The following is a 26,868-nucleotide window of genomic DNA, read 5'->3' on the forward strand; positions in this document are numbered from 1 at the left end:
TCGGCAGCGTAGCCGTGCGATGGCGCCGTAAGCCTCCGTCGGCGGGTCAGCCGAGCAGCGCAGTCGTAGGCTTCCGTCGGCGGCGTAGCCATGCGTCGGCAGCGTAGGCCGTAGCCCGGCGTGGTGCGTCGGCCGCAGCGGCGCATGAGTGTGCGCTTTTGAGGACGCGCGCGGGCGGTCTCCCCTACCTGCTGGGGCGCAGCGGGCAGTCTCCGGAGCAGGCCGTGCCAGGCCCGGCCATGAGCTACGACCGCGCTATCACCGTCTTCTCGCCCGACGGCCACCTCTTCCAAGTGGAGTACGCACAGGAGGCCGTAAAGAAGGGCTCCACCGCGGTAAGACCGGCCGGGTCGAGGCCTGCGCGAGCCCGGGGATCGAGGCGGAAGTGGGCCGCGCGGGGGCCGGGGCTCCTGGCGGTTTTCGCGGAGGGTGCGTGCCCCGGACCCCGAAGGGAGAACGAGCAGGGCCGCGCCCTGGGCCGGGGTCGACGGCAGGTGTGCGCCCCGAAACCCGCGGGGAGGGTCAGTGGGCCGAGCCGTGGGCCGGGAATTTCCCGGGGCGTGCGCGCCCGGAGCCCGCCGGGATGGGGCTGGGGGATCCCAGGAAGCCTACGGGGGAGCGCAGGGAGGATTCCCGGGGAGGGCTGCGCTTCGGGCTGTGCCGGGGTCCCGGAAGGGTGGTGCTCGGGAAGCTGCCGTGTGTCCCGCTGCCTGCGTCCTGGAGGCAGGCGCGGCGGGTGCGGTGGTCCGGGGCGCGGCGGCGGGTGCTGGGGGCTCGGGAAGCGGCGCGTTCTCGTGCGGGCGGCGGCGCTTTCCCCGGTACGCGCCTTAAACCTTGGCGCGGCGCGGCAGCTCTGCCTTCGCTGCCCTGCTTTGGTCGAGCCGCTGTGCTGATCCCTCTTTGTATTCGGGGGCGTGTGTGGTGGGCTCGCTGTTTTAACTGAGCATAGTGGCGTAGTGGTTAATTGCTACGGCTGCTAACCAAAAGGTCGGCAGTTCAAGTCCACCAGGTGCTCCTTGGAAACTCAATGGGGCAGTTCTACTCTGTCCTATAGAGTCGCTATGAGTCGGAATCGACTCGAGAGCAGTGGGTTTGGTTTTAGGTTGTTTTAGTGGTAGGAGTGGAGCGCACGGAAGCAACGACGCCGCTGTTCGAAAGGAAAACGGAGGAGGAACCGCGTTTGTGATTTGAGGCCTTGGGCCTGCGGTGTCAGTGGCTTTCTGCTGTTTGGGTGGAGAGCGAGCCAGGACTGAGCGGCTTGTTTATTTCTCAGAGGTTGAGTAGGCCGGGGACGTACAGCGTTGGTAACTGAAAGAAATATCGGCAGATGTTTGCCCACGGTTTTTGACAGGCGTTTTCACAAACAGCGGAGTTCCGGGAAGGGGGTGGAAACTTAAGGAGGGTTGCTTATCTTTCATTGCAGCGGAGTGCCCCCCTGAGCCCCGCGCGATGCTGGCAGTGTGACGGCCATCTTGGCGTGGTCACCATTGCACTGGGCGGGACTGCGGCGGGGGTGTGGCTGGCCCACGCACTGCAGGGGCGCAGATGGGCTCTCAGGGCTGGCTCCTGCAGGCTTCCTTGGTGCGCTGGAGCAACGATACTCAGCCAGCTCCGAGTTATGGGGGTCTCCTCCACTAGGGAAATGAGTTGTCTCCAAAGGACCTGGTGGGCTTGGAGAACAAAAAGCTGCTGGCTCCCAGTGTCAGCAATGCAGGGCCTGGGCAGGTGCGTCCCTGGATCTGACCATTAGGCCACAGAAGCCCGACCCAATCTGAGTCAGCCCGCGCCTCAGCTTACACCACGCTGGGCCTCAGCTCACACCACACAGGGCCGTTTTGATGTGCAGGGAGCTTAGAGACAGCACGTGACGCTGCCGTCCGTTTGTCACTGCAAATTCTCTGCCAGTTTTTCACTTCAAGCCCAGCACTGGGGAGGTTGGAGCTGCAGAGCAGAGGCAACCCGTGCGGTGCTATGCGTTTCCTTTTCATTTCTTGAAGTTTTAGCTGTTTAGAAATGAAGGCCCCAAATCTTACCTGTTGGCTTAGCTCCTGCAAACCAGTCCATTTCTCTGGGAGTGGTCAGGTAGTTCTGAACTGGGGGCACTTTTTCCTCCGGAGGCATTTGGCAATTTTAAGACACATTTTTGGTATCTAAATTTTTAAGGAGGTGGAGGGGTACTATCATCCAGTGGGTAGAGGCCAGGGGTGCTGCTAATCTCCCTACAGTGCCCGCACAGCTGCCCACAGAGTCATCTAGCCAGAGCGTCAGCAGTGCTGGGTGTTGGGAGGCTCCGCTCAGAAATAACCAGGGCTGTTATCTCTCTGAGAGTTGTCCCGTTGTGTTTGCTTCTGTCTCAGTGGGGACGGAACTGAGGTTCTCTCTTTGGAACAATGGCCACATCATCTCCTGTCTACCCTCCCAACAACAGCTGACACCTTTGTCCCCAATGGCAAGTCCTCACACAGCCAGGTGCATTAGCACACGGCACTGCTGGGACAGGCACAATGGGTTGTTCGTAATTTCACAACTTAGAAACGTTCGTTTCAGAATACCTAACTTCACTGTTAAGGAGCACTTGTGGTATGATGGTTAAACGCTCAGCGGCTATCCAAGAGGTAGTGGCTTGAACCCACCAGCGGTTGCACAGGAGAGAGATCTGGCAATCTGCTCCTGTAAAGATCACAGCCTAGGAAACTATGGGGCAAGTCTACTCTGTCTCATGGGGTCACTATAAGTCAGAATTGACTTGATGGCACCCAACGACATTAAGGGCAACTGTTTAACTCATTAGATTTAAATAACGCATATGCTAATTATATAGTAATTTAGTTACGTTATGATTGAACTCTCAGTATTTTAAAAGCATGGCGTCGGGCATTTTAGGTTAGAGTACCTGGATAACCTCTGTTTAGGTGCTGTCGAGTCCATCCTGACTCATAGCGACCCCATGTGCAACAGAACAAAACACTACTCGGTCCTCCGACATCCTTGCGATCACTGCTTTGTTTGAGCTCACTGTTGCAGCCACTGAGTCAGTCCATCTCATTGAGAGTCATCCTCTTTCTCACTGATCTCTACTTTACCAAACACGATGTCCCTGTCCAGGGGCTGGTCCTTTCTGATAATATGTCCAATGTAAGTGAAATGAACTCTTGCCATCCTCGCTTCCGAGGAGCACTCTGGCTGTACTTTCTCTAAGACAGATCTGTTCTGCCTCCTGGCAGTCCACGGTATATTCGTTATTCTTTGCCAACACCATAATTCAAGGGCATCAGTTCTTCTTCCGTCTTCCTTATTCATTGTCCAGCTTTTGGATCCGTATGAGGCGATTGAAAACACCATGACTTGGATCAGGCGCACCTTAGTCCTCAAAGTGACCTCTTTGATTTTTAACACTTTGAAGAGGTCTTTGCATCCGATTTGCCCAATACAATGCGTCTTTTGATTTCCTGACTGCTGCTTCCATGGGTGTTGATTGTGGATCCAAGTAAAATAAAATCCTTGACAACTTCAGTCTTTTCCCCCTTTATTGTGATGTTTCTTACTGGTCCAGTTGTGAGGATTTTTGTCTTCTTTGTGTTAAAGTGTAATCCATCCGGAAGGCTGTACCTTCTGCTCCTCATCAGTAAGGGCTTCAAGTCCTCTTCACTTTCAGCTAGTTCTGCCAATAAAGAGCCGATACCCAGGGTTGGCAGGGTGTGTTGCTGACTGTAGTGGCGGGCACATGGAGGAGGGCAGGCTGTGCCTGGCACACCTGGTGAGGTGAGGGCTGCTGCTTCGCCTGGTGGCAGAACCTCAGTCACTGTATTAAGCGGTTTGTTGATTTTTATTGAAGGTTGGCGTACGAGGAAGAGAAATTGTTGTTCTTGGAGTGGAAAAGAAATCTGTGGCCAAACTGCAGGATGAGAGAACGGTGCGGAAGATCTGTGCTTTGGATGACAATGTCTGCATGGCGTTTGCAGGTACCAGTCTCAGGACAGGGCTTTGTTCCTTGAGGTCCAGCAAAGAACAGAACTTCTAAGGGCAGCGGCGGGGGGGAAAGGCTGTTGGGGGACGTGTCAACTGGTCAACAAGAGCCATTGATGAGTGTTGGTGTAACGTATATACCACAAGTGGGTAGCTTTAATGAACAGAAATTTATTTTCTCACAGTTCAGGAGGCTGGGAGTTTGCAATCAGGGTGCCACCAGCTCTAGGGGACAGCTTTCCCTGTCTGCTCTGGGAGAAATCCTTGTCGCAGCTTTTCTAGTGGTCCCTGGTCATCTCTGTTCTGTCTGTGCCCCATCTGCTCTTTACATCTCAAAATTGACTGCTGAAGACACACCCTGTGTTGGCATGGCCTCGCTGACATAACAGAAAACCCTGTTCCCAAATGGGGTCGCATCTACAGGGTTAGGATTTACAACACATATTTTGGGGTGGACCCAGTTCAATCCATAACAAGAAATGGGTGTGGGATTTTAAAGGATTGGCCAGAGTGTCACAGGATACCTCTGCAGCACTTCCAGGATGTGGCTGCTGTGCCGTGTCCCTTCATGGCCATTTTTCTGTTCTGTTGTGATATAAGGGCAGGCTTTCTTGGGCTGCACACGCTGTTGTAAGGTGAGAGGGCAGGGCCACTGAGCACGTGGTGCGGGTTAGCTCTCTTCATCTTGCCTCTCATGACCTGAATAAGGGGTTGACCAGCCTCGTGACAGAATTCCCAAGGGAATAACCTAGTGTGGCTAAGCGCGGGCAGTCGTTCAGGTGGCCTCCGTGCTTGGCTGCGTGGGACTAGTCTGAGATCCATGCCAGAGGGCCACTGCTGTCCTGCTTGCATCCCGAGTGTCGTCCTCACTGGACTGGGCACGTGTGGCTCAGGTGGAAGCTCTGCTCTGCTGTCATTGCAGGCCTCACCGCTGATGCAAGGATCGTCATCAACAGGGCCCGAGTGGAGTGCCAGAGCCACCGGCTGACAGTGGAGGACCCGGTCACCGTGGAGTACATCACCCGCTATATTGCCAGTCTGAAGCAGGTGTGCACTGCCTGGGTGCACGGCTCCAGCATGGGGCATCGGCCTGCTGTGGAAAGTGTCCCGTGTTACTCGTGAGGCAGTCAGAGCACCGGGGTAGTCCTGATTCTCAGTGGTACACGTCAGTTCGCTATGGTGGTCTCCTGCTCTCGTTTGGTGGCGTGGGGAAATGGCACCAGGCACGTGGGAGGGGCGGAAAGCCACCCCTCAGCAGGCTGAGCCCATCTGTTTCCATCAGAGTGACTCCAGAGATCCTCTGTTATGCTCCATGATGTGGTTCTGGTCACAGGCGGGTCTTCCTGAGGGTGACGGATACGCAGAGAGGAATGCTGAAAGCTGTGGGCTAGTTTCATTCATAATCGGAATTGCAAGTAACCTGAGAGTGGGCTGAGCAATTTAAAATACTTCCGTTCTTCCCTGGAATTTCCGAGATAGACCATAGTTGTTTGGGGTGTCGTTGGTAATTCCTGTGGCTAGCTTTGGGGCCTTGTGCCAGTGCCAAGGCTGAAGGAAGGTGGCGCTGACTTGTTTCATTTCTTGGCAGCGCTACACGCAGAGCAATGGGCGCAGACCTTTTGGAATCTCTGCCCTCATCGTGGGCTTTGACTTTGACGGCACTCCCCGACTGTATCAGACCGACCCCTCAGGCACATACCATGCCTGGAAGGTGAGTCTGGCAGCCTTTCTTTCTAGATAAAGGGACTTTGGGTACCGCCGACAGGGATTGGGCCTGAATCAGTGATCCTTGGTGCCAGTTAAAATTAGCCTAATCTTAACGTGCACATTAAGGTGCACGTACACATGGAACGTGAGTGTTCTAAGACAGCTCTAACCATACGGGGGCAGAGACATTTTAAGACAGCTCTAACCATACAGGAGCAGAGACATTTGGGAGGAAGTCAAAGGATGGTGAGGTTTGAGAAATAGAACAGTTAAAAGCTCCCAGGTGTCTTTGGGAATGAAATGAAAGTATAATCTGTTTCTTGGTAAGGGTGAGCACCAACTCTAAGAGCTTTCACAGGAGGGACCCATAGAGCAGGTCCTGGGCCCAGCCCACCCCTGCCCTGCCGCTGTAGCTCCCTGGACCCCAGGCAGAGTGGGCCCGGGGAGCAGGGCAGTTGCTGGCCACTCAGGGGGTTGTGGGCTGCATGCCTTGTGCTGCATGGAACATGTTTTTTCAGGCCAATGCCATCGGCCGGGGGGCGAAGTCAGTGCGTGAATTCCTGGAGAAGAACTATACGGATGAAGCCATTGAGACAGACGACCTGGCCGTTAAACTTGTTATCAAGGCCCTCCTGGAGGTAGGTTTTTGTCCGCATGTGGTGGGAGTATTCCTTGCGTGTATGGAATGGACAGGACAGGATGGCTGATGTGGAGGTAGTGGTGGGGATGCCAGCGGTAATGGCTGGGGTCTCAGCATTTGCCGAGGCAGTGGCTCTCCCGGGGCATGTACTGGTTAGCATGTTCTCTCAGCAGCAGTGCACCACTGTGCACCTGGGCAGCCGAGGCACTCAGCTAGTAAGCGGTGCAGAGTGCGGGCACAGGCAAGCTGCCTGCCCACTCCCGGCCCTCACCAGCGCCTTCTGAGGCTCTGAGCTGCTGTGGAGCCAGGGGAGAAGGGCGAGGGCTATTGGGGAAATGCTAGAGGGTGGAGTTAAAGAGGCGAGTGGGCCTCCCTGTGGAGGCTAGGCTAGAATGAGAAACGGCGGGTGATGGTGAGAATGGCTGCATGTGGGGGCAGATGTCAGTGTGTGAGCGGCATAGGAGAGTGTACCATGTGCTAAGTGGACTTCACACACTCGCGTGCATTTAGGACAGAGGCGGTGGGTGCCCAGACCTTGGACAAGGCACACATTTGACCGTTTAAGGTGCTTGCATACTCGCTGTGTCGAGGTAAGTGAGGCACCTGATCTTGCCGTCTTCTCATCCCTTAGGTGGTTCAGTCAGGTGGCAAAAACATTGAGCTTGCTGTCATGCGGCGGGATCAGCCCCTCAAGGTAAGTTTCCTCTTTTCCCTCTGCCTGTAGTTTTCTCAGTGGTTGGGGCAGGGCAGCACTAGCTTAGAAGGAAACATTTCCCAAGTGCCCACAGGTGTGTCTGAAGGCACACTTTCCGTCCTCTTGTGTCAAGGTGGCACGCGTGTGCTGGTGTGCAGAACCTGTTTTTCCTGATGGGCAGCAAGGTCTAGGCATGCGCAGTCTCATTTTCTGTCCTTTCCCAGGGAGGCTTAGAATTGGTCTCGCACTGGCCGGAGCCAGGAGTGTCCCCCATCAAAGCAGACGCTAGTGATTTGGCACCGTGGGCCCAGGGTTAACCATATATATGTATTTTTTTGTGTGTGGTAGATTTTAAATCCTGAAGAAATTGAGAAATATGTTGCTGAAATTGAAAAGGAAAAAGAAGAAAATGAAAAGAAGAAACAGAAAAAAGCATCATGATGAGCTCTCTTGCTTGTGATTTTTAACTTCAGATCACGGATCCTCAAGGACGTGGCGGCTTCACCCATTTACCCACACTGATCGTCAACAATAAACCTCTGTATTTTTTAACCTTTTTTAAAGAGAATGTGTGTTCTGTAGGTGTGATTACAGTAGCTTCTCAGGAAAAGAGAATCCCCCCCCCCATTTTTGGGATCCGAGGGCTTCCTTTGATGTGAGCTTCTCTCGCTGTTAGCTATTTGGGTGGGGGTCCTCCCTCGGGATCAGCCCCAGGTGACTGAGGGGCACAGATGCCCTGCTGGGGCTCCCACCCCACGGATCAGAGTCGGGCTCCAGACGTATACCTGAAAGCACTCAGTTTCCTGTTTAACTCAGATCCTGCAGAGCAGCGCCATTCCGAACTTCCTGCCGCGGGCTTTAGCACATCTTTGTGTTGGAGTCTCCCGAGTCTTCCATCTCAGATGTCCCTCTGTTCCTGGAAGTCCCCCTCCTTTTGCAGCATTTTGCCTTCCAGTCCAACACAGTTCACCTTCATAACTGGAAACTTTTTCTTCACAAAAAAATCCTAATAGTGACCCCCGGGCCTGAGCAGTTGTGCTTGCTGCTGGGTGCTGGGTTCCAGTTCCAGGCCCGGCTCTGCACTGAATGGAGTCACCATCTCGAGCCCACAAAAAAGACTCAGGGGTCCTTGGCTCGCCCCTTCCCCACGGCTGTATGAGGGCTTGGGTCACTGTCTCAGCTGTCAATTTAAAATTGTATCAGCCTATGCAGTTAACCGCGAGTCACCTAGCTGGCTGAGAATGGGGCTGTGGCTGCTAATATCTAGCATGTACACTACGCAGTGGGGGTTTCATTTCTACAGGTCAAGGATGGCTGCTGCCAGAAAAGGCTACAAAGAATTGGTCCAAATTCTGGAGCTTAGACCACCCCGGGAGATCCGCCAGGTGCTTGGGCTCTGCTGGAGATGCTGGCCAGTCCCCACATGTCAGGGACCGTCCCCATGTGTCAGGGACTGTCCCCACGTGTCAGGGACCAATTGCCTGGAAAGGGGGGTCCACCAAATCACCCACGGAACATCCCTGCCTTGGCACCCAATTAAGTCACAGGCTTGTAACTCAACACGCAAGCTTCCAAAGAATTGGCACAACTTCCCAGATATTCCTCCTCCTCTGAGGATTGCTTAAAAGCTATCATCTCTGACCCCACTACAGTGAAGCGGGGTGCTTTCAGCCTGGAACTGGCAAGTCCACCTGCTGTCCTGCATGGTGGCCCCAGTGAGGAGCTGGACAGCCCTGTGCCCCATCTCCTTAGCTCCCAGGAACCACGCAAGCATGGAAGCTGCTTCCTGGCAGGAAATGTACCACCCCTGAGACAGGTTACCTCTGAACTGGTGTTCCTGCCCAGATTTCTGCCTACAGCAGGCCCGGTCAGCTTATTCCCCAAGACCAGCAGGGCCCCCAACTCCTGCCGCCTACAGCAGGCCCGGTTAGCTTATTCCTCAAGACCACCAGGCTCCCCCAACTCCTGCCACCTACAGCAAGCCTGGTCAGCTTACTCCTCAAGACCACCAGTCCCCCCAACTCCTGCCAATATGCTCCCCAAGTGCATTCCAGGCCTGGAACAGACCTTTAGACTAAAACACATGGAACCGTGAATGTGACGCTACATCTGACTTGGACAGGGGAGTCAGCGGGCTACTTACTGAGCGTTAGGTAAGAGAAAAAAACAAACATTTGCATGTTTATTTATAATTACAATTTACATTACTCCAACAGAGCAGCCCCATTGCTATGTCCTAATTGTTAGCCATGAAGTCCTACAAAAATAAACCCAGCTTTACAGTAACTTAATAATACACAACTAAACCTTTACAGCTAACTGGAAGGGGTTTCGTTACCAAGGTGCTTGTTTTCAAGAAAATGCCCCGTCGTCGGGGACGCATGCTACACTAAGTCTGACCTACCCATGCAATGAGTTTATATGCCCGCCCGCCCACCCGCCCGCGCCCACCCCCACCCCACCTTGAGAGAGAAAAACACAACTATTTACAATTGAGAGAAGATATGCTCTTGGTCAGCTGAACTAGCAAAAGATTGGCTCATTTCCAAAGTGGACGAGGACACTGCTGTCCTCTGCCAGGGCCCGACACAGAGCCTGCCAGGATCAGGCAGGGGCCTATCCTGGGCTTCAACCCCAACATCAGCCCCTACAGAAGCACACTCTGCACTAAGAAGCTAAGTTCAGTGCCCCATCCTATTCCCAGGGGTCCTCCTGAGCCTCCTCCCTCATCTGCCAGTCCCCAACCTTGACAACCCCACTTCAGGTGGCAGCAAGGCACCCTAGTTTGCTTTACAACATGATCCGCCTGATACCCCGCCCACCCCGCCTGAGCTGGCCCTGGCTCCTGGGGCCCTGCCCTGGACAGCGGGGGTACCAGGCCAGCAGCACCAAAGGCCAGTCTGCTGCAGACACACCTGGCTGCTGTATTTGCCAAATGCAATTTGGTTCCACTTTAGAAGTCAAAGCAGTCATAAAAAGTCACTGAGTGAGGCCCAAGTGGAAACCTTTCTGAAAAATAGCAAACCTTGGGATTAGCTGTGAGCACTGAACGAGAAAAACAGGCCAGGTCACCTCAAGGAGGCCACCTGGGACACGTCCCCCAAAACAAGTGGCTCTAACTTGGACCACTCCACAGTAAGTCCAAAACACAAGTAGCAGGGCGGGAACTTTCCACAGTAAACAAAGCGACCCGTGTCTCGCCCAAGAAGTGCGGCGTCTTCCACGTTGTCCTGTCCTCACGTACGCAGCTCCTTCTGTGCCGCCTCAGCGGGAGCCTGCAAAGACACAACACCACCAAGCTGGCTTCCACAGCACGTCTGGTTAGGCAGCGACCCAGGGTCAGCCAGGTGCTGTGGCCTGAGTGGGGACAGGAGCCTCTCACTCTCCCTCGGTCGGCCAGGGCTGCCCATGGGGAAAACTGAGCACTTGGGTCAGTAAGGCAGCTCCCTGTCCCCTCTGGCCTCCCCAAGGGCTAGGGAGGGCCAGCACTGGACACTCCCTCACCGCCCCACAGGGGAAGCTCTGCCTAGAGCCTGAACCTCATGCAAGCAAGCCCCAGGACATCGTTAAAATGCAGACTCTGCTCAGGGCAGGTAGGTGGGCTGAGACTCAGAGTGCTACAAGCTCTTGCCTGCTGACCACACTCTGATAAGATTCTAGCGCACACAACACTGCAGGGGGCTTCCACCACACTGGGGCCTGGGCCCCCCAGGGGTTGCGGTAGCTGGTCTGGGGATCCCTCCCTGGGGACCCTGGCACAGCTGGTCTTTGTTGGGGTCAGGGCTGGGGTTGCAGTCTTGCCATTTCTAAGTACGCCCAAGTATTTAGAAGGTCCCCGCCCTCAAGGGGCCCTTGACCCTTGGGGCTTTTCTTCAAAACAGAGCAGCCCACTCCCTGGCTCCAAGCTCTTCCTGAGGAGGCTTCCCACCCAGGGACTCCTGTTCCTACTCCTCCCACCCAAAGCCTGTAGTCTCGATCCAAAAAGTTCCATCACTCACGTCGGGCTGCATCCTCACACCCTACCAGTCCCAGCTCTGTGGGTGGTTGGGTTGCGACGAGCTGTGCCGGTGCCTCGACCCCCTCGAAATCCACCCCGGAAGCTGCGGCCGCGCAGAAACCTTCCTGATACCCCAAAGGTCTCCGTGTTGAGCTTCCTTTCTTCAGCCCACGTAGTACGCCTGGAACTGAACCCCAGACACAGCACGTAAGAATTACAGCCGCTGCTCGTACCGACTCAGCGTCTGAACCAGCCTCAGCGCCCATGAACAGACTGACACAATCCATTTCACAGGTGAACAGACCCTGTCAAGACTCTGGAGCCCAAGACCTAGCTACACTTCACACCAGGCCTGCTGCTCTCCACAGACAGGCTGCCTAATGGGGCCCTCGCCCATCATCCAGGACCAGGGTCCCACACAAGTTCATGACAGGTTCCAGGACAGGCAACTCACACCCCTCCAGGATCAAGTGACCGCTGGAAGAGGACACTGGGCTAAATGAAGCTTGTGCTTTCCGGGGTGGGGGCAAGGGGACAAAGCACCAGCCCCCCACACTCTTCCTGACGCACCCTTCCACACCCAACTGGGTTGCTCCTTGAGCCCATTCCACACCCAGTGGTGCACCCACACTGCAGGCTCCCGTTCAACACATCCAAACTGGGGACCTCACCTCCTGCCCAAAACCTGCTGCCCCCACTGGCCTCCTCAGTCAGAGGCAGCAACTTCACCTTGTGCACAGGACCCAGCCCCTCAGCCCTCTCCATCACCCTATTCCAAGACACCTGGGTTACCTCGAAGGCCCCCAGTGACCACCAGCTTCTGTACCTGTGCACCACTAGCCCACTCTCGACAAGTGCAGAGGAAACATCCGGTGCCATCATCCCTCAGCCCACACCCACTCACGGCTCCCCACAGCACCCAGAGTCATGCCAGAACCGTCAGTGACCTGTGAAGCCCTGCTCTCAGCCAGCGCCCTGTCTGGGAACACCGCCCTCTCCTTTATCCACATGCCTGCCCCTGCACTTTGCTGCCTTGGCCCATGCTGCTATTTTCCCCAGGGCAGCCTACTTCCTCTTCTAGCTGTTCATGACCTGTTTCCCCTGCCAAAACCCAAGTGTGGGGAAGGTGAGGAGGGGGCTTTCCCATCTTGCTTATGTGGGAAGACAAGCTCCCCATCTTGCTTTCTGGGATGTCTTCCATGGCCAGGTGTGTGTCTGGTATAAGTTGTGCACTGAATGGACCAAGTCTCCTGTGCCACGCCCATTCCACAGGCCTCATCTACCTACCATCTAGGCTTTCCTCTGGGACGACACACCAGTACCAGCAGTCAGGTGCTAAAAATTTAAGCAGCCTGTGCTCGGTCCTTGGCCTCAAAACATTAAGTGAGAAAACAGCGTGGCCAGAAGGCTGCAGCCCGCTGCTTCGGGTACCAAGGCTGTCGGGCCACCAAGGCCAGCTGAAGAAAAACAAGCAGGCCAAGGCAAGGTGTAGCAGGACTCAAAGTCCAGTTTCCTCAGGCGAACAGGAATACTTAGTCCGGCCCTCACGGGATGGAGAGGTGAGGGCGGACTTCACCTCGGCTGCACCTCTGCAGGTGCCTGTGACCGCTGAAGGACACCCAGGTCGCACCTACTGTGGAACAACGCAGGCACCACTAGGACTGACATTATCTGTTACGACAAACCCAAGCGTGATGCTAAGATGCTTGACTTGACCTTGGCCATGGAGACACAGCACCTAAGTCAGGTCCTCTTGAGGTGTGCAGGGTATCTGTTCCACCCGTCCGCTCAGGCTCACCTGGTCTTGAGTTCAGAGGAGATGTTGTCAAAGAACGACTTGGACTTGTCATAGTAGCAGTTGGGCCCCAGAAGGTCCTCCTCAACGGGGGTCTCATCATTCTGGGTTGCTACTGCTGGGTCCTTCTCTTCCCCCTTCTCAGCTTTGTCGTCTGTGGAGAGAAGCAGAGCCTGCTTTAACGTAGGCAGGGTCTGCTCGGCGTGCACTCCGGCCACATCGGTGCCTTACACTAAGTGGAAATCTCCTCACAACTGCTCACTGCTCGGCTCCCTGTGCCCTTGTAATGGGGGCACAGAATCTGCTGCTTACCCCAGGAGAATGATTCCACTCACCCCCTCATCTCGTTCCTTCCTAGATGACGTGGTTTCCACGCTGGTCCCCACCCCACTGGCTCCCTGTGACCCCTCTCCTTTTAACACGCTCCTTCAGGCAACGTGAGTTTTCACGTAACGGGTCAGACCTTTAACGTTTAGTTTCTTCTTAAATTCCTTGTCCAGCTCCTCTCGGTTGAACTGAGCATTCGCACTCTCAAAGTCAAAGTCGCCTTCAAACTTGATAGTGTTTTCCTTCACAGCAGCTGGGCGGTTTTGCCCTCTGGGGCGGTTCCTTGTCCGCCGGTTCCCTGGAGAGGACAGACACACATGGTTGGAGTCAGCCACCGGCTTGGTGAGGTATTTCCAAGGATGATTTCAAAAGTAGTTTGCTTGGTGCTGCAGACCTCGTTACTACAGATACAGCCCACAGACAACAAAAAGGGAGCACAGCACCCTGAGACAACAAGTCTGTGCAGAGATAGGCACCCTGCACCCCTTGAGATGATCGCCCAAAAAGCAGCAGGTGGGAGGAGCAAGCAAAGCTCAACTTGGTCACTCCTGGCCCAGAACTGGAAGGGCAGCAGCTGTACCTGATCTTCTCCTCTGAGGTCTCCTGTTCTCGTCGTTCACCAGCCCTTGATTCTGCACAGCTGCAGGCTGAGCTCCATCTAGGCGCCAAAGGACAAATTAAGGCAAAGCCTCTGCAAAAGCCAGCAGCCCAGCGACAGAAGCCGCCCACCACCACACCTGCGCAGCAGCACTGGGGGAAGCAGAGGCCCACCTGGCCAGGCCCCAGGGGCTTAGGGCCGGGAGGGTCTCTGGTGGTGGGTCTGTTTTTACACCACCCCACTCTGAAACCCGGAGGTGAGCGCTAAGGAGGGAGCGGACAGTGTTCAAGTACCGTTGGGGGTCTTGCTGCTTGGCTGGGCCTGGCGACCGTTGAGCTGCACCCCTGCAGACCCCTTGCCAGGCAACAGCTTTTTGGTGCTCAGGTTATCAACAGAACCAGTCTGAACGGCCTGCTCCACCATGGGACTCTTGCCGACTGGGATGGATGGAAAACCAGGCCCTGAGTTGGGGACAGGAGGAGGATTTAAATCAGAAAAGAAGAAAGCCTCACACCCCCAGCCAGTTCTCTTCAGGCCAGCACGTCAGGGGAGATACAAAGGAAACAGCCTAGACAGTTCTACCAAGCCCAGGTCAAGCCCCCAACAGGGCACACCTCTCCAAGGCTAGCTCGGACAGAAAAGTCGGTCACGCCGCCTGACAGCACCAGCCAGCACCAAGTCCAGCTCACCTCTGGAAGCCTCAAGCACACTGACCTCAGGGAACCAAGGAGGGACAAACATCCTGCCTGCAATAGGCCTTCCCAGGTCGCACAGACCTGGCTTTCCTAAAATCACATACATTACAACCCCAACTGAGCTGCTGAATTCAGGATCCGAGAATGTTTCATTCTCGTGCATGCTAGACAAGACCAGCCCGGTCTACCACCTTCTAGAAAATGCCATGGGTACTGAATTCTAGACTACTACAGTTTTGATTAAGGTGTGACAAATTTAAAAAGATACAGCAGTAAAAGCTGCACTTCAGAGAAATGACAGCCATGCTCGTCTCCAGGGTCAACATATGGGGTTGAGGCTCCAGTGGCCTCATTATAGGCATCCCTGGCCTCACCAGACCCCCTGACACAGAAGAAAAGGGCAACGCAGGGTACACACAGGCACTCTTCTCTCTAGATTCCTGGGTCTGTGGGTACTACTCAATTCTGGACTCTAAGAGGTATACAGAGATGTGAACCAGAACAAATAAGCCCTAACCAGGGACAGCTATAACTGGAGGACAGCCCAACAAGAGATAAAAACTTTTGTAATGGGACAGAAACCAGAAAAATCACCATGGAGAAAGTCCAGTAACCAGGTCAGAAACACGGGTGGGCAGGCTGGGGGTGGCCTCAGTATTCAAAGTGTTCTCTCACAGAATGCACCCACCCCACGCTGTCTGGCCTGGCACCCCTCAGTGCTGGAGGACCCTTGAGGGACAGATACAGCTTATGGCTGTTTCACACTCGTGCTATAACTAGACGGACTCATGTGCTTTTCATAAAACCAAACCATTTTTTTAAGAAACCAAAACTCCATGAGCAACTGTATGTCAACGGTCCCAAGAACAATGAAATTACCTAACATAGCTTTTACGTGGGAAAAAAGCTAACTCTGTAAATCAGGTACGCTGGCGTCAACGTAAGATTTGGACAAGGACCCTCGTGAGATAACACACTGACAGTTGCTGTGTGCCCCGGGAGAGCCCAAGCTACCATCTTGGATGAAGTTCATGTAACAGTCAGGTTCCAGCCTGCAGCAAAGCATGCGGTACCGTACACGAAACAGGCGTGTGTGAGAAGTGTCAACATGAACTTCAGAGCTTCAGGTAAAATGACAAGTACGTGGACAGGGAAAGTAACCCCAGGAGGTGCTGCCCCCTCAGCAGACGGATGGGACATGCTACTATCAGTGAGTGGCCGGCAGGGCAGCCCTTGCTCACCTCATCAAGCAGCGTGGGATAATCACCCAAGTTTTAACGGGGCTTGGTATTAACGAAGATGCCTGAAGCCCAGCTCCTCAGTGCTCTGAACTGCCTCAGGTCCCACACAGACCAAGAAGCAGTTCGGGGTGTGATCAGGTCCCACTGTGGTTTAAATAGCTGCCCTCAATCTAGACGCATACGTTCCCGGCCATCTCTAACGTGTCTGGGACCCAACAAACCCCCAGGAAGCTGCCTTCTGTGAGAAGGAGTCTCCCACACGTGCAGTGGAGGCCCAGACCAGAGCAGACTTGGACCCAGAATACACAGAGGAGCCTAAGGATGCTGGGCGGGACCTAAAGCTACAGCCACCGCACTGCTGGCCTGCAGGTTCACTCCTGCTCTGTGACAACCATTGTGCTGCTGGCCTGCAGGTTTACCCCTGCTCTGTGACAACCACTGTGCTGCTGACCTAGTGGTTTACCCCCTGCTCTATTACGACCACCATGTGTTGCTGACCTACTGGTTTACCCCTGCTCTGTAACAACAACCGTGCTGCTGACTACTGGTTTACCCCCTTGCTCTGTGACGACCACCGTGCTGCTGGCCTGCAGGTTCACCCCTGCTCTGTGATGATCACTGTGCTGCTGGCCTACTGGCACCCCCTGCTCTCAGAATGGTTTGCAAGACAGCATGCAGTTCTTCCACACTGCTGTTACCCTTGGATGTGAGCTGGTGTGGCTCTGAAGACATGTCAAGCTCTGACACAGGCTGTGGAGATGGAGAAGAGCTAGGGCTGGAAGCAGCAGCTGAGGCTGGTGGGCTTACCAACTTCTCTGAAGGAAGATAAAAAAAAACAGTGAAACAGAGAATACACATCAGTGAAGATGCACCATCTCGTGCCCAGCAACCTCCCGGGGGACATGCACTCACACAATGTATTTTAGAAACTGGACGAGGAGGCCGAGGCCACCTATCATGCTAAGAACAGCAACAGAGACAGACAGGACGTTTGGTAGCAAGCGGCAGGCAAACACGGTTTGGGGTCTGGTCACAGTGCACCCCACCTCTACACCTCCACACTAGCGGATGCACAGGGCGGTTCTGGACACATCCCCAAAGTCGCGTCCCGACAAGGATGTGTGTCGGACAGCACCTTACTCAGGGAGGCCTACCTCAACTGAATCTTACAGGACTACGGTGACAGGGAGGGTGACTTTTATAATTACTAGCTTTCACATGTGCAAGTGGTTAGGCCATCTGTAACCACATGCCAATAATCTCTGCATTGACGCAGATATGCCAGAGCTCCACCCAGACCCAGGCTCACGTTTCAAATGAACTCTGATTTGCCTCTGACTCAGAATGGCTGCCTCTTCTGCCCTAAATTGAGTAGTGACTAAGCTTTCTGATTACTTGACGTTTCGCTGGGTAACTCATAGGAGAAGACGCAGGTCAGAGACTTTGGCTCTGCGTCCTCACAGTCACAAGCACAAGCAGCTTACCAGAGGGACATTACTCACCGAGACCTAGGGAGGCTGCGTACTGCTGGCTGAGCAGGGAGCTGGCTGCCAGCTGGCTGTAGGGGGGCATCCCTCGGAAGGGGCTGTAAGGCACGTGTGGCTGAAAGGACGACGTGGAGGCCGAGCCCAGGGAAGACTGGACAACGAGAACACAATTAGAGCAGCGCAAAGCCTCTGCGGCCCCGCAGCCTGCACTCAGAGCACCTGTTCGGACGGGACAAGCACCCCACTGTCCTCCTGTATTTCTGAAACAATCAGATGGTTCCCAGAGTTGAGCTTCAGGAAGACTCACACGAATTATAGCTTCCTTTTCCACTTAATTTCTTCCCCGTTTCCTGTGTCTGTGTAACTGTGACAATCACCCCCCACCTGATGAAAACCCTCCAGCGGCCCCCACTGCCATCAGGTAGCCTCGTGGTCCCTGGAGCCCCGACGCATGCATGCAGCCGGAGCACGTAGCTGGGGAACTGTCCGCAGCTCCGGAACGTCCCCCTTCTGTCCTGCCCCCCTGCTGCCTCAGCCAGGCCTTCCCACCTCCTTCGCCTGCTACTTCCTGTCCCTCGAGGCTTGGCCCACCTAACCTCCAACCTTTCAGTAGTCTGGCCCAGGTGCCGCTCCTTGTGCTCCACCTTCCAGGCAGGGTGCAGAGCATGAACCCGGGGAGCCAATAAATACCTCAACTAACAAGTGAAGAAAGCATTAACCTGGGCCTCAGTGTCCTAAACAAGACATGCTCTCATAGCACAACGGGCAGGCACGTGGTACAAGCCTTGCAGATCTAGCTTCCTAGTCACATGATTTAACATCTGGACGGCGTTAAGAGAGCAAGTCCTGCTGCCCCTACCAGGATCTCTCACTCCTCTCCACCCATTCAGGCTTTAGATTTATCCCACCGAAAACAAAAAACCAATACTGTTCCCTAGGCACCCAAAACCAGACAAGAGGCGCTGCCCCTTCACACCACACGTGCACGCAGACATAAAGACACAGAGAGAAGAACATACGCGATGACAAAGTAAGAGACACACAGACACAGACAGACAGACATACACACAGAAACACAGACAAACGCACAAAAAAAATAACACACGTGGACAGAAGTATAGACCAACAAAGTCAAAGAGAAACACACACACGAGTCTCCTTCCCTGGGGCCCAGCTGACAGCACACTCCACACACACATATAGAAAGACACACACAGGCCGCCTTTCCCGGGGCCCCGCTAACAGCACAGCCACCTCCTGAAAGCTGCCTGGATCCAGGTCTTCCACAGGAACGTCAACAGCCTTGACCAAATCCATCCCCTTTCCTCTTCATTGAAAGGTTACCCCTTGGGTTGAGTATTCCAGCCAGACAGATGACAACCAGTTTCACTTGGGCACCAGCACACATCAGAAGCCATGCCACAGCAGCTCAGTGACACGTTTACCTGTACAATGGCAGGATCCTGAGGAAGCGTGTGCTGAGCTTTTGGAGGTTCGCACACGGTGATGTCTTTGATGTCACTTCCACGGAAAATGATGTACTCGTAAATCTCCTCTCTCGGGGGGGCAGGCCTATCTGTGGGGCGGTCTTCAGTACCAAAAGACCTCACTTGAGAGATAAGAAGAGCCAAGTATAAGACTGTCATCCATAGCCAAGCACACCAATCACCTCTCTAGCACAACAGCTCCACACCTTCCGAAGACAGAAGAGGACCCAGCAGGCCCCTTCCCCTGAGCACGTCCACATGCAGCACCCGGATCTTATGCTGCAGCACTGACTTGGCACTCTGACTTTCAGCGAACGATACCTACAGAATTAAGCCACCTGACAGAGCCCACAAGGAACAATCTCATGCTGACAGTTCCATGACATGCCAGCTCCCTAACGCAAACGCACCTACGTGCAGGACTCCCAACTAGTCCTAAGTTAAACAGCTGACAGCTGGCTTAGCCTGAAACCTCCCCAGGGAACAATGCTCTTCAGGAGAGAAGCCAGTGAGCTGTGCCATCCCCCTTCCTTCTTCCCACCATCAGCCTTGAACAGCTGTTTCGGTAGTGAAAATACTGGCGGAGGAGAGAACCCAGAACCTGAGTGGTCACTCTCTCCTAAGCTGCAGAACCGGAGGCACTGCCCTGATAGGCAGGGCTCAGGGGTCCCATCTTTGCTTCACAGGAACTCAGGCGCATATCGAGGCTTGAGGGCAGCCTCCCTAGACTACAAGCACAACTCCTGCTGAGTACTGGGGGGCAGGGGCTCAGCTTCTCTAACAGACAGCTTCTATCAGGTGCAGCACCAGGAGAAAAAGGAGCCTTCTACGCTGAAACATTCCCGTTCCCGCAGTAGCAGTGCAGTCTCCACTCCGGGAAGCATGACTATGTCCAGAAGGCCTGGGGCTCCCTCTGTGGCAGCAGCCTCAGCACACCTCCCGGCAGAGATCCTGACCCACCACAGTGGCCCTGACCTGGCACAAAAAGGGCTGGTTTCTGCAGACCTAGGTCCACAAGGGCTGTTTTCCAAACGGCAGGAGTACCTGCCCATCTTCTGTAGAGTGTGGACCACCTTCTGCCTCAGCAAGCTCAGAAAACATCCTGGACTGATGTAGAACCCCAAGTCTAAGTCTAGCCGAGCCTACCCAAGTTTGTCACCAAGGGGTAAGCCTCAGCATCTGGGAGAGGATAGGAAAACTGAGCTGCTGCCATTAAGAAGTGGTATTTGTTCCAGCTCAAGACCCCAGATGCTTAATGGGTTCCAGAAAGGCCTGAGAATTCATGTTCTCTCCCCCCTCAGCCTGTGAAGGTCCCTAAGCCTGTGAAGGCCTCTGGGACACTCCTGGCCCCTTGCACCGCCTCTCGCCTCCCCCGCCCGAGTTCCCTTTCTTGGCCCAGCTGTCCCCTCCCGTCCCAAGGGCAGGTGAGGAGCAGGCTAGACTTCAGACAGCCCCCCAGGGTCTATGCGGGACGCGCCCTGCCTCCACTCCGCCCCGGCGCACAATGACGCTGCTGTGGGGCCGTAGGGCCGAGGCGAGACTATTGTGTGGCTTGGGTGCGCTCGGGGCACTCTCCAACAGGGGCGGGGGGGGGGCCGTCGCGGGGGTAAAGGTGACAGACATTCTTGGGGAGAAAAAAGTGTGGAGGGGAGCATCGTGGGGGAGGAGGAATCCTGGGGGGGAAAGGGGCGTCGTGGTGGCGAGAAAGTAGGGGCATACCCAGGGGAGGAAAGGTCGCAAGGATTTGTCCGGGGGGGGGGGCGTTTGGGCTAGGACAGAGCCCGAGGGGCGTCATGGGTGTGGGGATGTCGCAAAGGGAGGCGTCGTGGGGGAGGGAAGAGCGCGGGAGGCGTCATGAGAGTGCTCTGCGGGAGAGAAGGGAGTTCTCTGGGGGCGAAAAGGAGGGTAAGCATCCTTGGGGGAGGGGAGGTCGGGGGCTGCGTCCTGGGGGAGGGCGTCGCGCAAGGAGCATCGCGGGGGGCGCACTAGCGGAAGAAAGGGTGCGAGGAGGAGTTCTCTGGGGGCGGGAAGGGCGGAGAGCATCCTCGAGGGGAGGTCTGGGGGGGCGTCCTGGGGGAGAGTGGAGCATGAGGGTCGTCGAGGGGGACGCTCTGGAGGAGGGGAGGGTCCCCCGGGGTAGGGCAGGCGGCGGACGTGAGGTGGTCTGGGCACGGGTCCGGGCAGTCGCACCGGTGGGAGAGCCACCCAGAGGCGGGGGCCGGGCTCGGGCGGTTGGGCCGGCTCCGCGGGCGTACCTTTGGCGAGCGCCACGGTGGAGTTGTCCGTATCGATGGTGTAGAGGATGCCCTCGTAGCGAATCTGCGCCTTGGAAATGAGACTGATCTTGCTGCCCAGGTACGGGGTGCCCGAGGAGCCGCTCATGGCGGCAGCCGGCCGCGGGGCTGGGGCGAGGCGCCGGGCCGCGGCCTGCTCCGCCGCCGCCTCACGCTCGCCTCGCCGCCCGCTCCTCCGCGCCTCGGCCCGCCGCCGCGCCGCCTGCTCGCTGCCGCCCAAGAGCCCTGCGCGGGGACCAGGCGGGCCAAGAAGGGCGCCGCCGGGCTCTGAGGGGCGCGGGAAGAAGGGGCGCAGCAGCCACATCCGGGTCCCCGCGGAGCGCTCCGCCCCCGCACCTCCCATTGGCCCGCCGCGCCGGCCTCCCTTTAAAGATGGCCGCACCGCCAGCCCGGGGGCGGGCCCGCGCCCTGCGCCTGCGTAGGGCGACGTCCCCGCCCCCCGCCCCCCGCCCCTCCTGTTCCCGGCGGGCCCTGCGAAAAGCGGGGAGCACGAGACTGCGCGCGCCGTGGAAGGGGTTGGAATCCAGCGCGGCAGCGCGCGTGTTCGGACGGGGTGTTCGTGTGCAGACCGCGGGGTGGGGCCAGCCTCAGTTTCTCCGTCTGCGTTATCCGGGTCCGCACAGCCTCTCCGTGGCATGGGTTCGAGGGTGGTAGGGCGGCCGTGCGCCCCGCGGCCGTCGACCGGGTGCGCTTCCCCGTTCCACGTCCCGCGGTCCGAGATCGGCGCGCGGCGTCCGGGGGGCTCCCGATGGGCCCGGAGGGAAGCAGGGGGAGGGCCCGCTCCTCGCGCGGCCCCGCGCCCAGGCCGTGCAGTCTCTCAGGGAGGACAACAGTAAAGCGCAGTGGCACCGGCATCCAGCACTTCCGGCGGGTCAGCCCCTAAATATAACGCGCTGAGACACTCCTTAACCCCGGATCTCCTCCCAGACCTGCGGCGCCTGGTGGCTGGCAGGGCCCCAGGCCCCACCTGTCCTGGCCCTGCCCGCTCGCCCCTGCGCCCTACCCCGCTGGCAAGGAGGCTGGAGCCCCGGAGGGCAATAATGTAGTACGGTCCCCAACCCCGTTTATTTCGCTACGCCCCTCAAGCGGCACCTCGCACAATAAGCAGTTAATACGCATGTGCGGCTGTTTATCTCTCCTTGACCCGTGCTGGCTCCTGAAAATTAAGTGGGTGGTGACCTGCGTTGTATGTAAGTAAAACTGGAAACATTAGAAAGCGCGCTACATAGGGACTGAGGAGACGTATTATTTATGAAGTGCTTATCTCACGTGTACACATGTACGTGTGTACTTGATCAGAGCTGAAAGCCGTGATCAGAACAATTCACCTGCCATGTGAGACACGGAATTTTGACTACCCCATTTTACAGCGGAGGAGGTGCGTTCAGGGCAGGTCTGGAGGGGTCCGAGCCAGGCTCTCTGCCAAGCACCGCCCCAGAGCAACCAGACCCCTGCAACATCCAGCCAGAGAACAGTAGTTTGACGAAGAGAGCTCAGGGGAAGCAGACAAGAAGCTGGAAAAGTCTTCCAGGTGTGTCTGCCAGGACTTACCTGCACACCCTGGAATTCCTTGCCTCCTGGGAAACAGCACCAACAAGGAGCACAAGCAGTGAAGCTGCAGTTAGACCAGCCCAGTAAGAGAAGTGCTGGGGATCGGCTCATCTGCCCCTAGGAGGAAGATCCAGGCTCTCATCCTGTCCTCCGACTTACTGAGGTGCACCTGTCTGCACTAGGCGCTGACGGGGGTCTCCTGGGCACCTCACATCAGCTGGCCTGGTGATCCCACTGTTCTGCCGAGGTTGAGAGCTAACTGTTACAGACCTCTTTACCCCACAGAGCAGGGCACCTATCCTCTACCTTATACCTCCTGGTTTTTGAGCCACAAGCCTGTTTGTGTTAGGGGTGGGGCTGCGTTCTCAGGGCACATGAGCTGATGCCCTCTTAGAAAGAGGAACTGCATCCCAAGCCTGTGGAGTCCAGGTAATGGGCCTCAGGGCCAGGGCAAGAGGCAGCTCCAGAGACCTCCCAAATGCTGCCAGGCTTCTGGTAGTGCAGCAGGGTGGGTCCCTGAAGACAAGCGGCAGTGCGAGTGCCTGGGCGGGGCAAAGGCCTAAAAATACACGTGGTGTCCAGGCCCAAGAATGCAGGAGTCTTGCCCGAAGTGGGAGCAGGAGCGTGCCCTCGACCTGATCTAGGAGGGCATTGGTGCAGATTGTTTTCCAGACTGGGCCACACCCCACCTGGCACCTCCACCCTAAAAGCCCTGTAACAGCACGCAAGCTTTAGTCCAGAGAGCAGAGCTTCTGGGAGGCCCTGGACAGGTCAGACCCTCTGCTGCAGTTTCCCCGTCTGCCCTGTTCATCTCGTTGGTGGATGTGAGGACCCTAGCAGCTGCTAATGCTTGTGAAGGGCTTTGTGGACGGCCAGGGGCCCGCTCATGGCAGATAGGGTGGGTGGTGGACAAAGAGGCAGCTGGGAGGTTTCCACTGCAGCCAGAGCCACTGATGAAGCTCCCGTGGTGAGTACGCAGGAGAGCAGTGTGGTCTCCAGGGAGACAGGTGTGAGCACCTGGAGGAGGGAGCCCACCTGGTTGTCCCCACACACTAGCTGAGGTCCTCCAGGTACGTGAGGCGGATTGCCACAGAACCATTTTGTGGCTCTACTGTGTCCGCAAGAAAGAATGGCCAGTACAGCTGCTGATTTCAGGGACTAGAAGGCTCTGGGTGGCACAAGCGGCTGAGTGCTGGTCTCCTTGCTGAGAGGTTGGTTGATTCAAACTCACCCAGAGGCACCTCCGAAGAAAAGCTTGGCAATCTGCTTCCGAAAGGTCACAACCTTCAAAACCCTATGGAGCACAGTTTTATTCTGCACATGTGGGGTCACCATGAAATGGACTCCACTCGATGGCAGCTGGTTAGTTTTTTACCAGGGCTTCCAACTAGTTCATTCTGGTTTGAACCCCTGCTGATAACTTGCATTTCCATCTCAGATACACTGCATCAGAACCTGTGGTTTAACAAGATCCCCAGGTGATTCTCACATGTAAATTTTGAGAACCCCTGCTTTACTAGTGGTTCTCAGAATTGGTCCCTAACCAGCAGCATTAGCATCGCCTGAGAACTTGCTGGGTACAAACTCTCAGCAAGGGTTTGAGGCCGATGGAACTGGTTCAAAGCCCTGGTTTTTACTGTGTTTCTAGCAGGATCTCAAACCAGTTCATTCAGATTTGAACTCCTGCTGGAGATTTGCATTTCTAGCAAGTTCTAATAAGCTAATGCTGTGGTTTAGGGACCTGTGGTAGAGTGAATTACTTAATATGGCCCTTCTAGTTTTTTTTTTTTTTTTTGCCATAGTCTTTGTAATGCCCATCAAATAACTGGGTGTGGGGGGGAGGAGGGAGAGTGGGAGAGGGTTATTTACTGATTAGTAGATAAGAACTACTTTAGGTGAAGGGAAGGACAATACTCAATACACGGAAGGTCAGCTCAACTGGACTGGACCAAAAGCAAAGAAGTTTCCGGGATAAACTGAATGTTGCAAAGGTCAGAGGAGCAAGGGCAGGGGTTTGGGGACTATGGCTTAAGGGGACTTCTAAGTCAATTGGCAAAATAATTCTATTATGAAAACATTCTGCATCCCGCTTTGAAATGTGGCATCTGGGGTCTTAAATGCTAGCAAGCAGCCATCTAAGATGCATCAATGGGTCTCAACCCACCTGGATCAAAGGAGAATGAAGAACACCAAGGTCACACGATAACTAAGAGCCCAAGAGACAGAAAGGGCCACATGAACCAGAGACTTACATCATCCTGAGACCAGAAGAACTAGATGGTGCCCGGCCACAACCAATGACTGCCCTGACAGGGAGCACAATAGACAACCCCTGAGGGAGCAGGAGAACAGTGGGATGCAGACCCCAAATTCTCATAAAAAGACCAGACTTAATGGTCTGACTGAGACTAGAGGAATCCTGGCGGTCATGGTGCCCAAACCTTCTGTTGGCCCAGGACAGGAACCATTCCCGAAGACAACTCACCAGACATGGAAGGGACTGGACAGTGGGTAGGAGAGAGAAGCTGATGAAGAGTGAGCTACTTGTATCAGGTGGACACTTGAGACTGTGTTGGCATCTCCTGTCTGCAGGGGAGAGAGGAGGGTAGAGAGGGTTAGAAACTGGTGAAATTGTCACGAAAGGAGAAACTGTAAGGGCTGACTCATTAGAGGGAGAATAAGTGGGAGCATGGAGTAAGGTGTATATGAGCTTATATGTGACAGACTGACTTGATTTGTAAACGTTCACTTAAAGCTCAATAAAAATTGTTATAAAAAAAACCCAAAAATCTAAAATAAATAAAATAAAATAACTGGGTGAAACTTTGCAAATGAGGTGCTTGTGGTCCACTAAGGAGATTGGATAGCTTGCTAATAATGGTACCCTCGTGGGGTGGAACCATGCAAATATGGTATGTAGAGCCCTAAAGAGGCAATGGGTCAGTTTCGTCACCCCGGTAAGCTTAAAAGGAGACATGAGGGGGCAGGGGAGAGGAGACATGGAAGTCAGAGGTAGCAGAGGCAGCAGAACCAGGACAGAGAGGGAAAGCTGTTAACTCTGAAGATGGCGAGAAGTAGTGGCACAGAAATGAAGGCAGTAGCAGAACCAGTAGACCTGCAGGAGACGGCACACTGGGCCTCCTGGCCCAGGGAGTGAGAAAGCTGAGTTCCTTCGGGCACGGGGCTTGCTGGCAGAGTGGGGTGCCTCCGGGTAGTTATTGGCTGGGCTAAAGAGCTTTGTAACACTTGCCAAGCAGGGTAGAGGCCAGGCCAAGGACCAGAGAGAGACCTTCCTGCAGGCACAGCTGAGAAGAGGCTGTCCTGATTGAAGAACTATATATTGAGTCATTTCTCATCCTGAATTGTAACCTTTACTTCCGTTATAAACCCCGTAATTGTGAATATGGTCTGTGAGTTCTGTGTAGCCATTGCAATGAATTACCAAACCCACCAGAGAAGCAGAGAGTGCCATGGGAGAAATGGCTGTTGTCAGAATTGGTAACAAGGTTGGAGAGGTGATTTGTCTGACCTCTGCCTCAGAGGAATGAATCAGCCTTGGGCTGTTGATGCTGATGGTGATTCTGTCTCCCCCTCATCCTCTCCCACCTTGTGAAGGGAGAGGACATCAGGCGCCACTCCCCCCACCCCCATCACTTTTACAGACCAATTCTGAGAACCACAAGTAAGGCAGTGGCTCTCAGAATTTATTATACATAAGAGTCACCTGGGAATCTTAAAATGTAGATTCTGATTCCATGTTTCTGGGGTGGAAATGAAAATTACCAGCAGGAGTACGCACTGCTGAGAAGCCCTGGTCTCTGAGAAAGAACGGCCAACACAGTCATTGATTTCACAAGATCATTGTTTAGTAGGAGCAAAACAAAAAACAGGTGAGCTGATTTAAAACATGGGTAATAAGTCGTAGGTGGTCCAGCAGTTAGGCAAACATGGACTGAAGTGTGGGAATGCACAGTGAAGGTGCCTAACCTGTCCCCTCCTCGCATTCAGCATCCGGCACAGGGAGGGGGTGTCCTAGCATCCCCATGATGCAGCCAGAGCCACGGGCAGCCAGGGAGGCTCCAGTGGGCTGTGCAGGGCTGTCTGAACAGGGCACGGAGGACACCATGGGTGAAAGGTAGGAGTGAGCCAGCACTGCTAGACGTCAGGCGGTGGTCCCAGGGCTTTGTGGCTGGAAGGGACCTGAGTGGGCTTTTGGGGGCTGGTCATAGTGCAGTTACACAAGCGTGTGTCATTTGTGAAAATGCAGTGAATACTTTTGACCTGTGCCCTTTATACCTGTGTGTGTGTTATATACCTCAGTATCAAAAAATCAGAAACCTGTTGCTGTCAGGTAGATTCTGACTCCTAGTGACCCTCCAGGACAGAGTA

The 26,868-nt window shown here is 55.1% G+C and overlaps 3 protein-coding genes across 3 annotated transcripts; 1 reads left to right on the forward strand and 2 right to left on the reverse strand.

Moving 5' to 3' along the window:
• Positions 1 to 110: 110 nt before the first annotated feature.
• Positions 111 to 7,564, forward strand: PSMA7 (proteasome 20S subunit alpha 7). Its single transcript, XM_049869717.1, has 7 exons — positions 111 to 335; positions 3,836 to 3,962; positions 4,889 to 5,013; positions 5,555 to 5,677; positions 6,192 to 6,311; positions 6,945 to 7,007; positions 7,356 to 7,564. Exons 1-7 carry the CDS (start codon positions 240 to 242, stop codon positions 7,446 to 7,448), a joined length of 747 nt encoding a protein of 248 aa, XP_049725674.1. The 5' UTR covers positions 111 to 239; the 3' UTR covers positions 7,449 to 7,564.
• Positions 7,565 to 9,463: 1,899 nt separating this feature from the next.
• On the reverse strand, positions 9,464 to 21,264 carry LSM14B (LSM family member 14B). The gene is made up of 10 exons (XM_049869698.1): positions 20,890 to 21,264; positions 18,593 to 18,756; positions 17,163 to 17,298; positions 16,359 to 16,475; positions 14,018 to 14,185; positions 13,707 to 13,784; positions 13,263 to 13,424; positions 12,803 to 12,953; positions 11,006 to 11,191; positions 9,464 to 10,282 (listed from the first exon to the last, which is right to left on the reverse strand). The coding sequence occupies exons 1-9, from the start codon at positions 21,230 to 21,232 to the stop codon at positions 11,020 to 11,022; spliced, it is 1,491 nt and encodes a 496-aa protein (XP_049725655.1). The 5' UTR covers positions 21,233 to 21,264; the 3' UTR covers positions 9,464 to 10,282; positions 11,006 to 11,019.
• Positions 21,265 to 21,294: 30 nt separating this feature from the next.
• On the reverse strand, positions 21,295 to 22,961 carry LOC126067817 (uncharacterized). The gene is made up of 2 exons (XM_049870074.1): positions 22,480 to 22,961; positions 21,295 to 21,807 (listed from the first exon to the last, which is right to left on the reverse strand). Exons 1-2 carry the CDS (start codon positions 22,588 to 22,590, stop codon positions 21,295 to 21,297), a joined length of 624 nt encoding a protein of 207 aa, XP_049726031.1. The 5' UTR covers positions 22,591 to 22,961.
• Positions 22,962 to 26,868: the final 3,907 nt, after the last annotated feature.

This window comes from Elephas maximus, chromosome 25 (assembly GCF_024166365.1).
Source record: "Elephas maximus indicus isolate mEleMax1 chromosome 25, mEleMax1 primary haplotype, whole genome shotgun sequence".
Lineage (NCBI taxonomy): Eukaryota > Metazoa > Chordata > Mammalia > Proboscidea > Elephantidae > Elephas > Elephas maximus.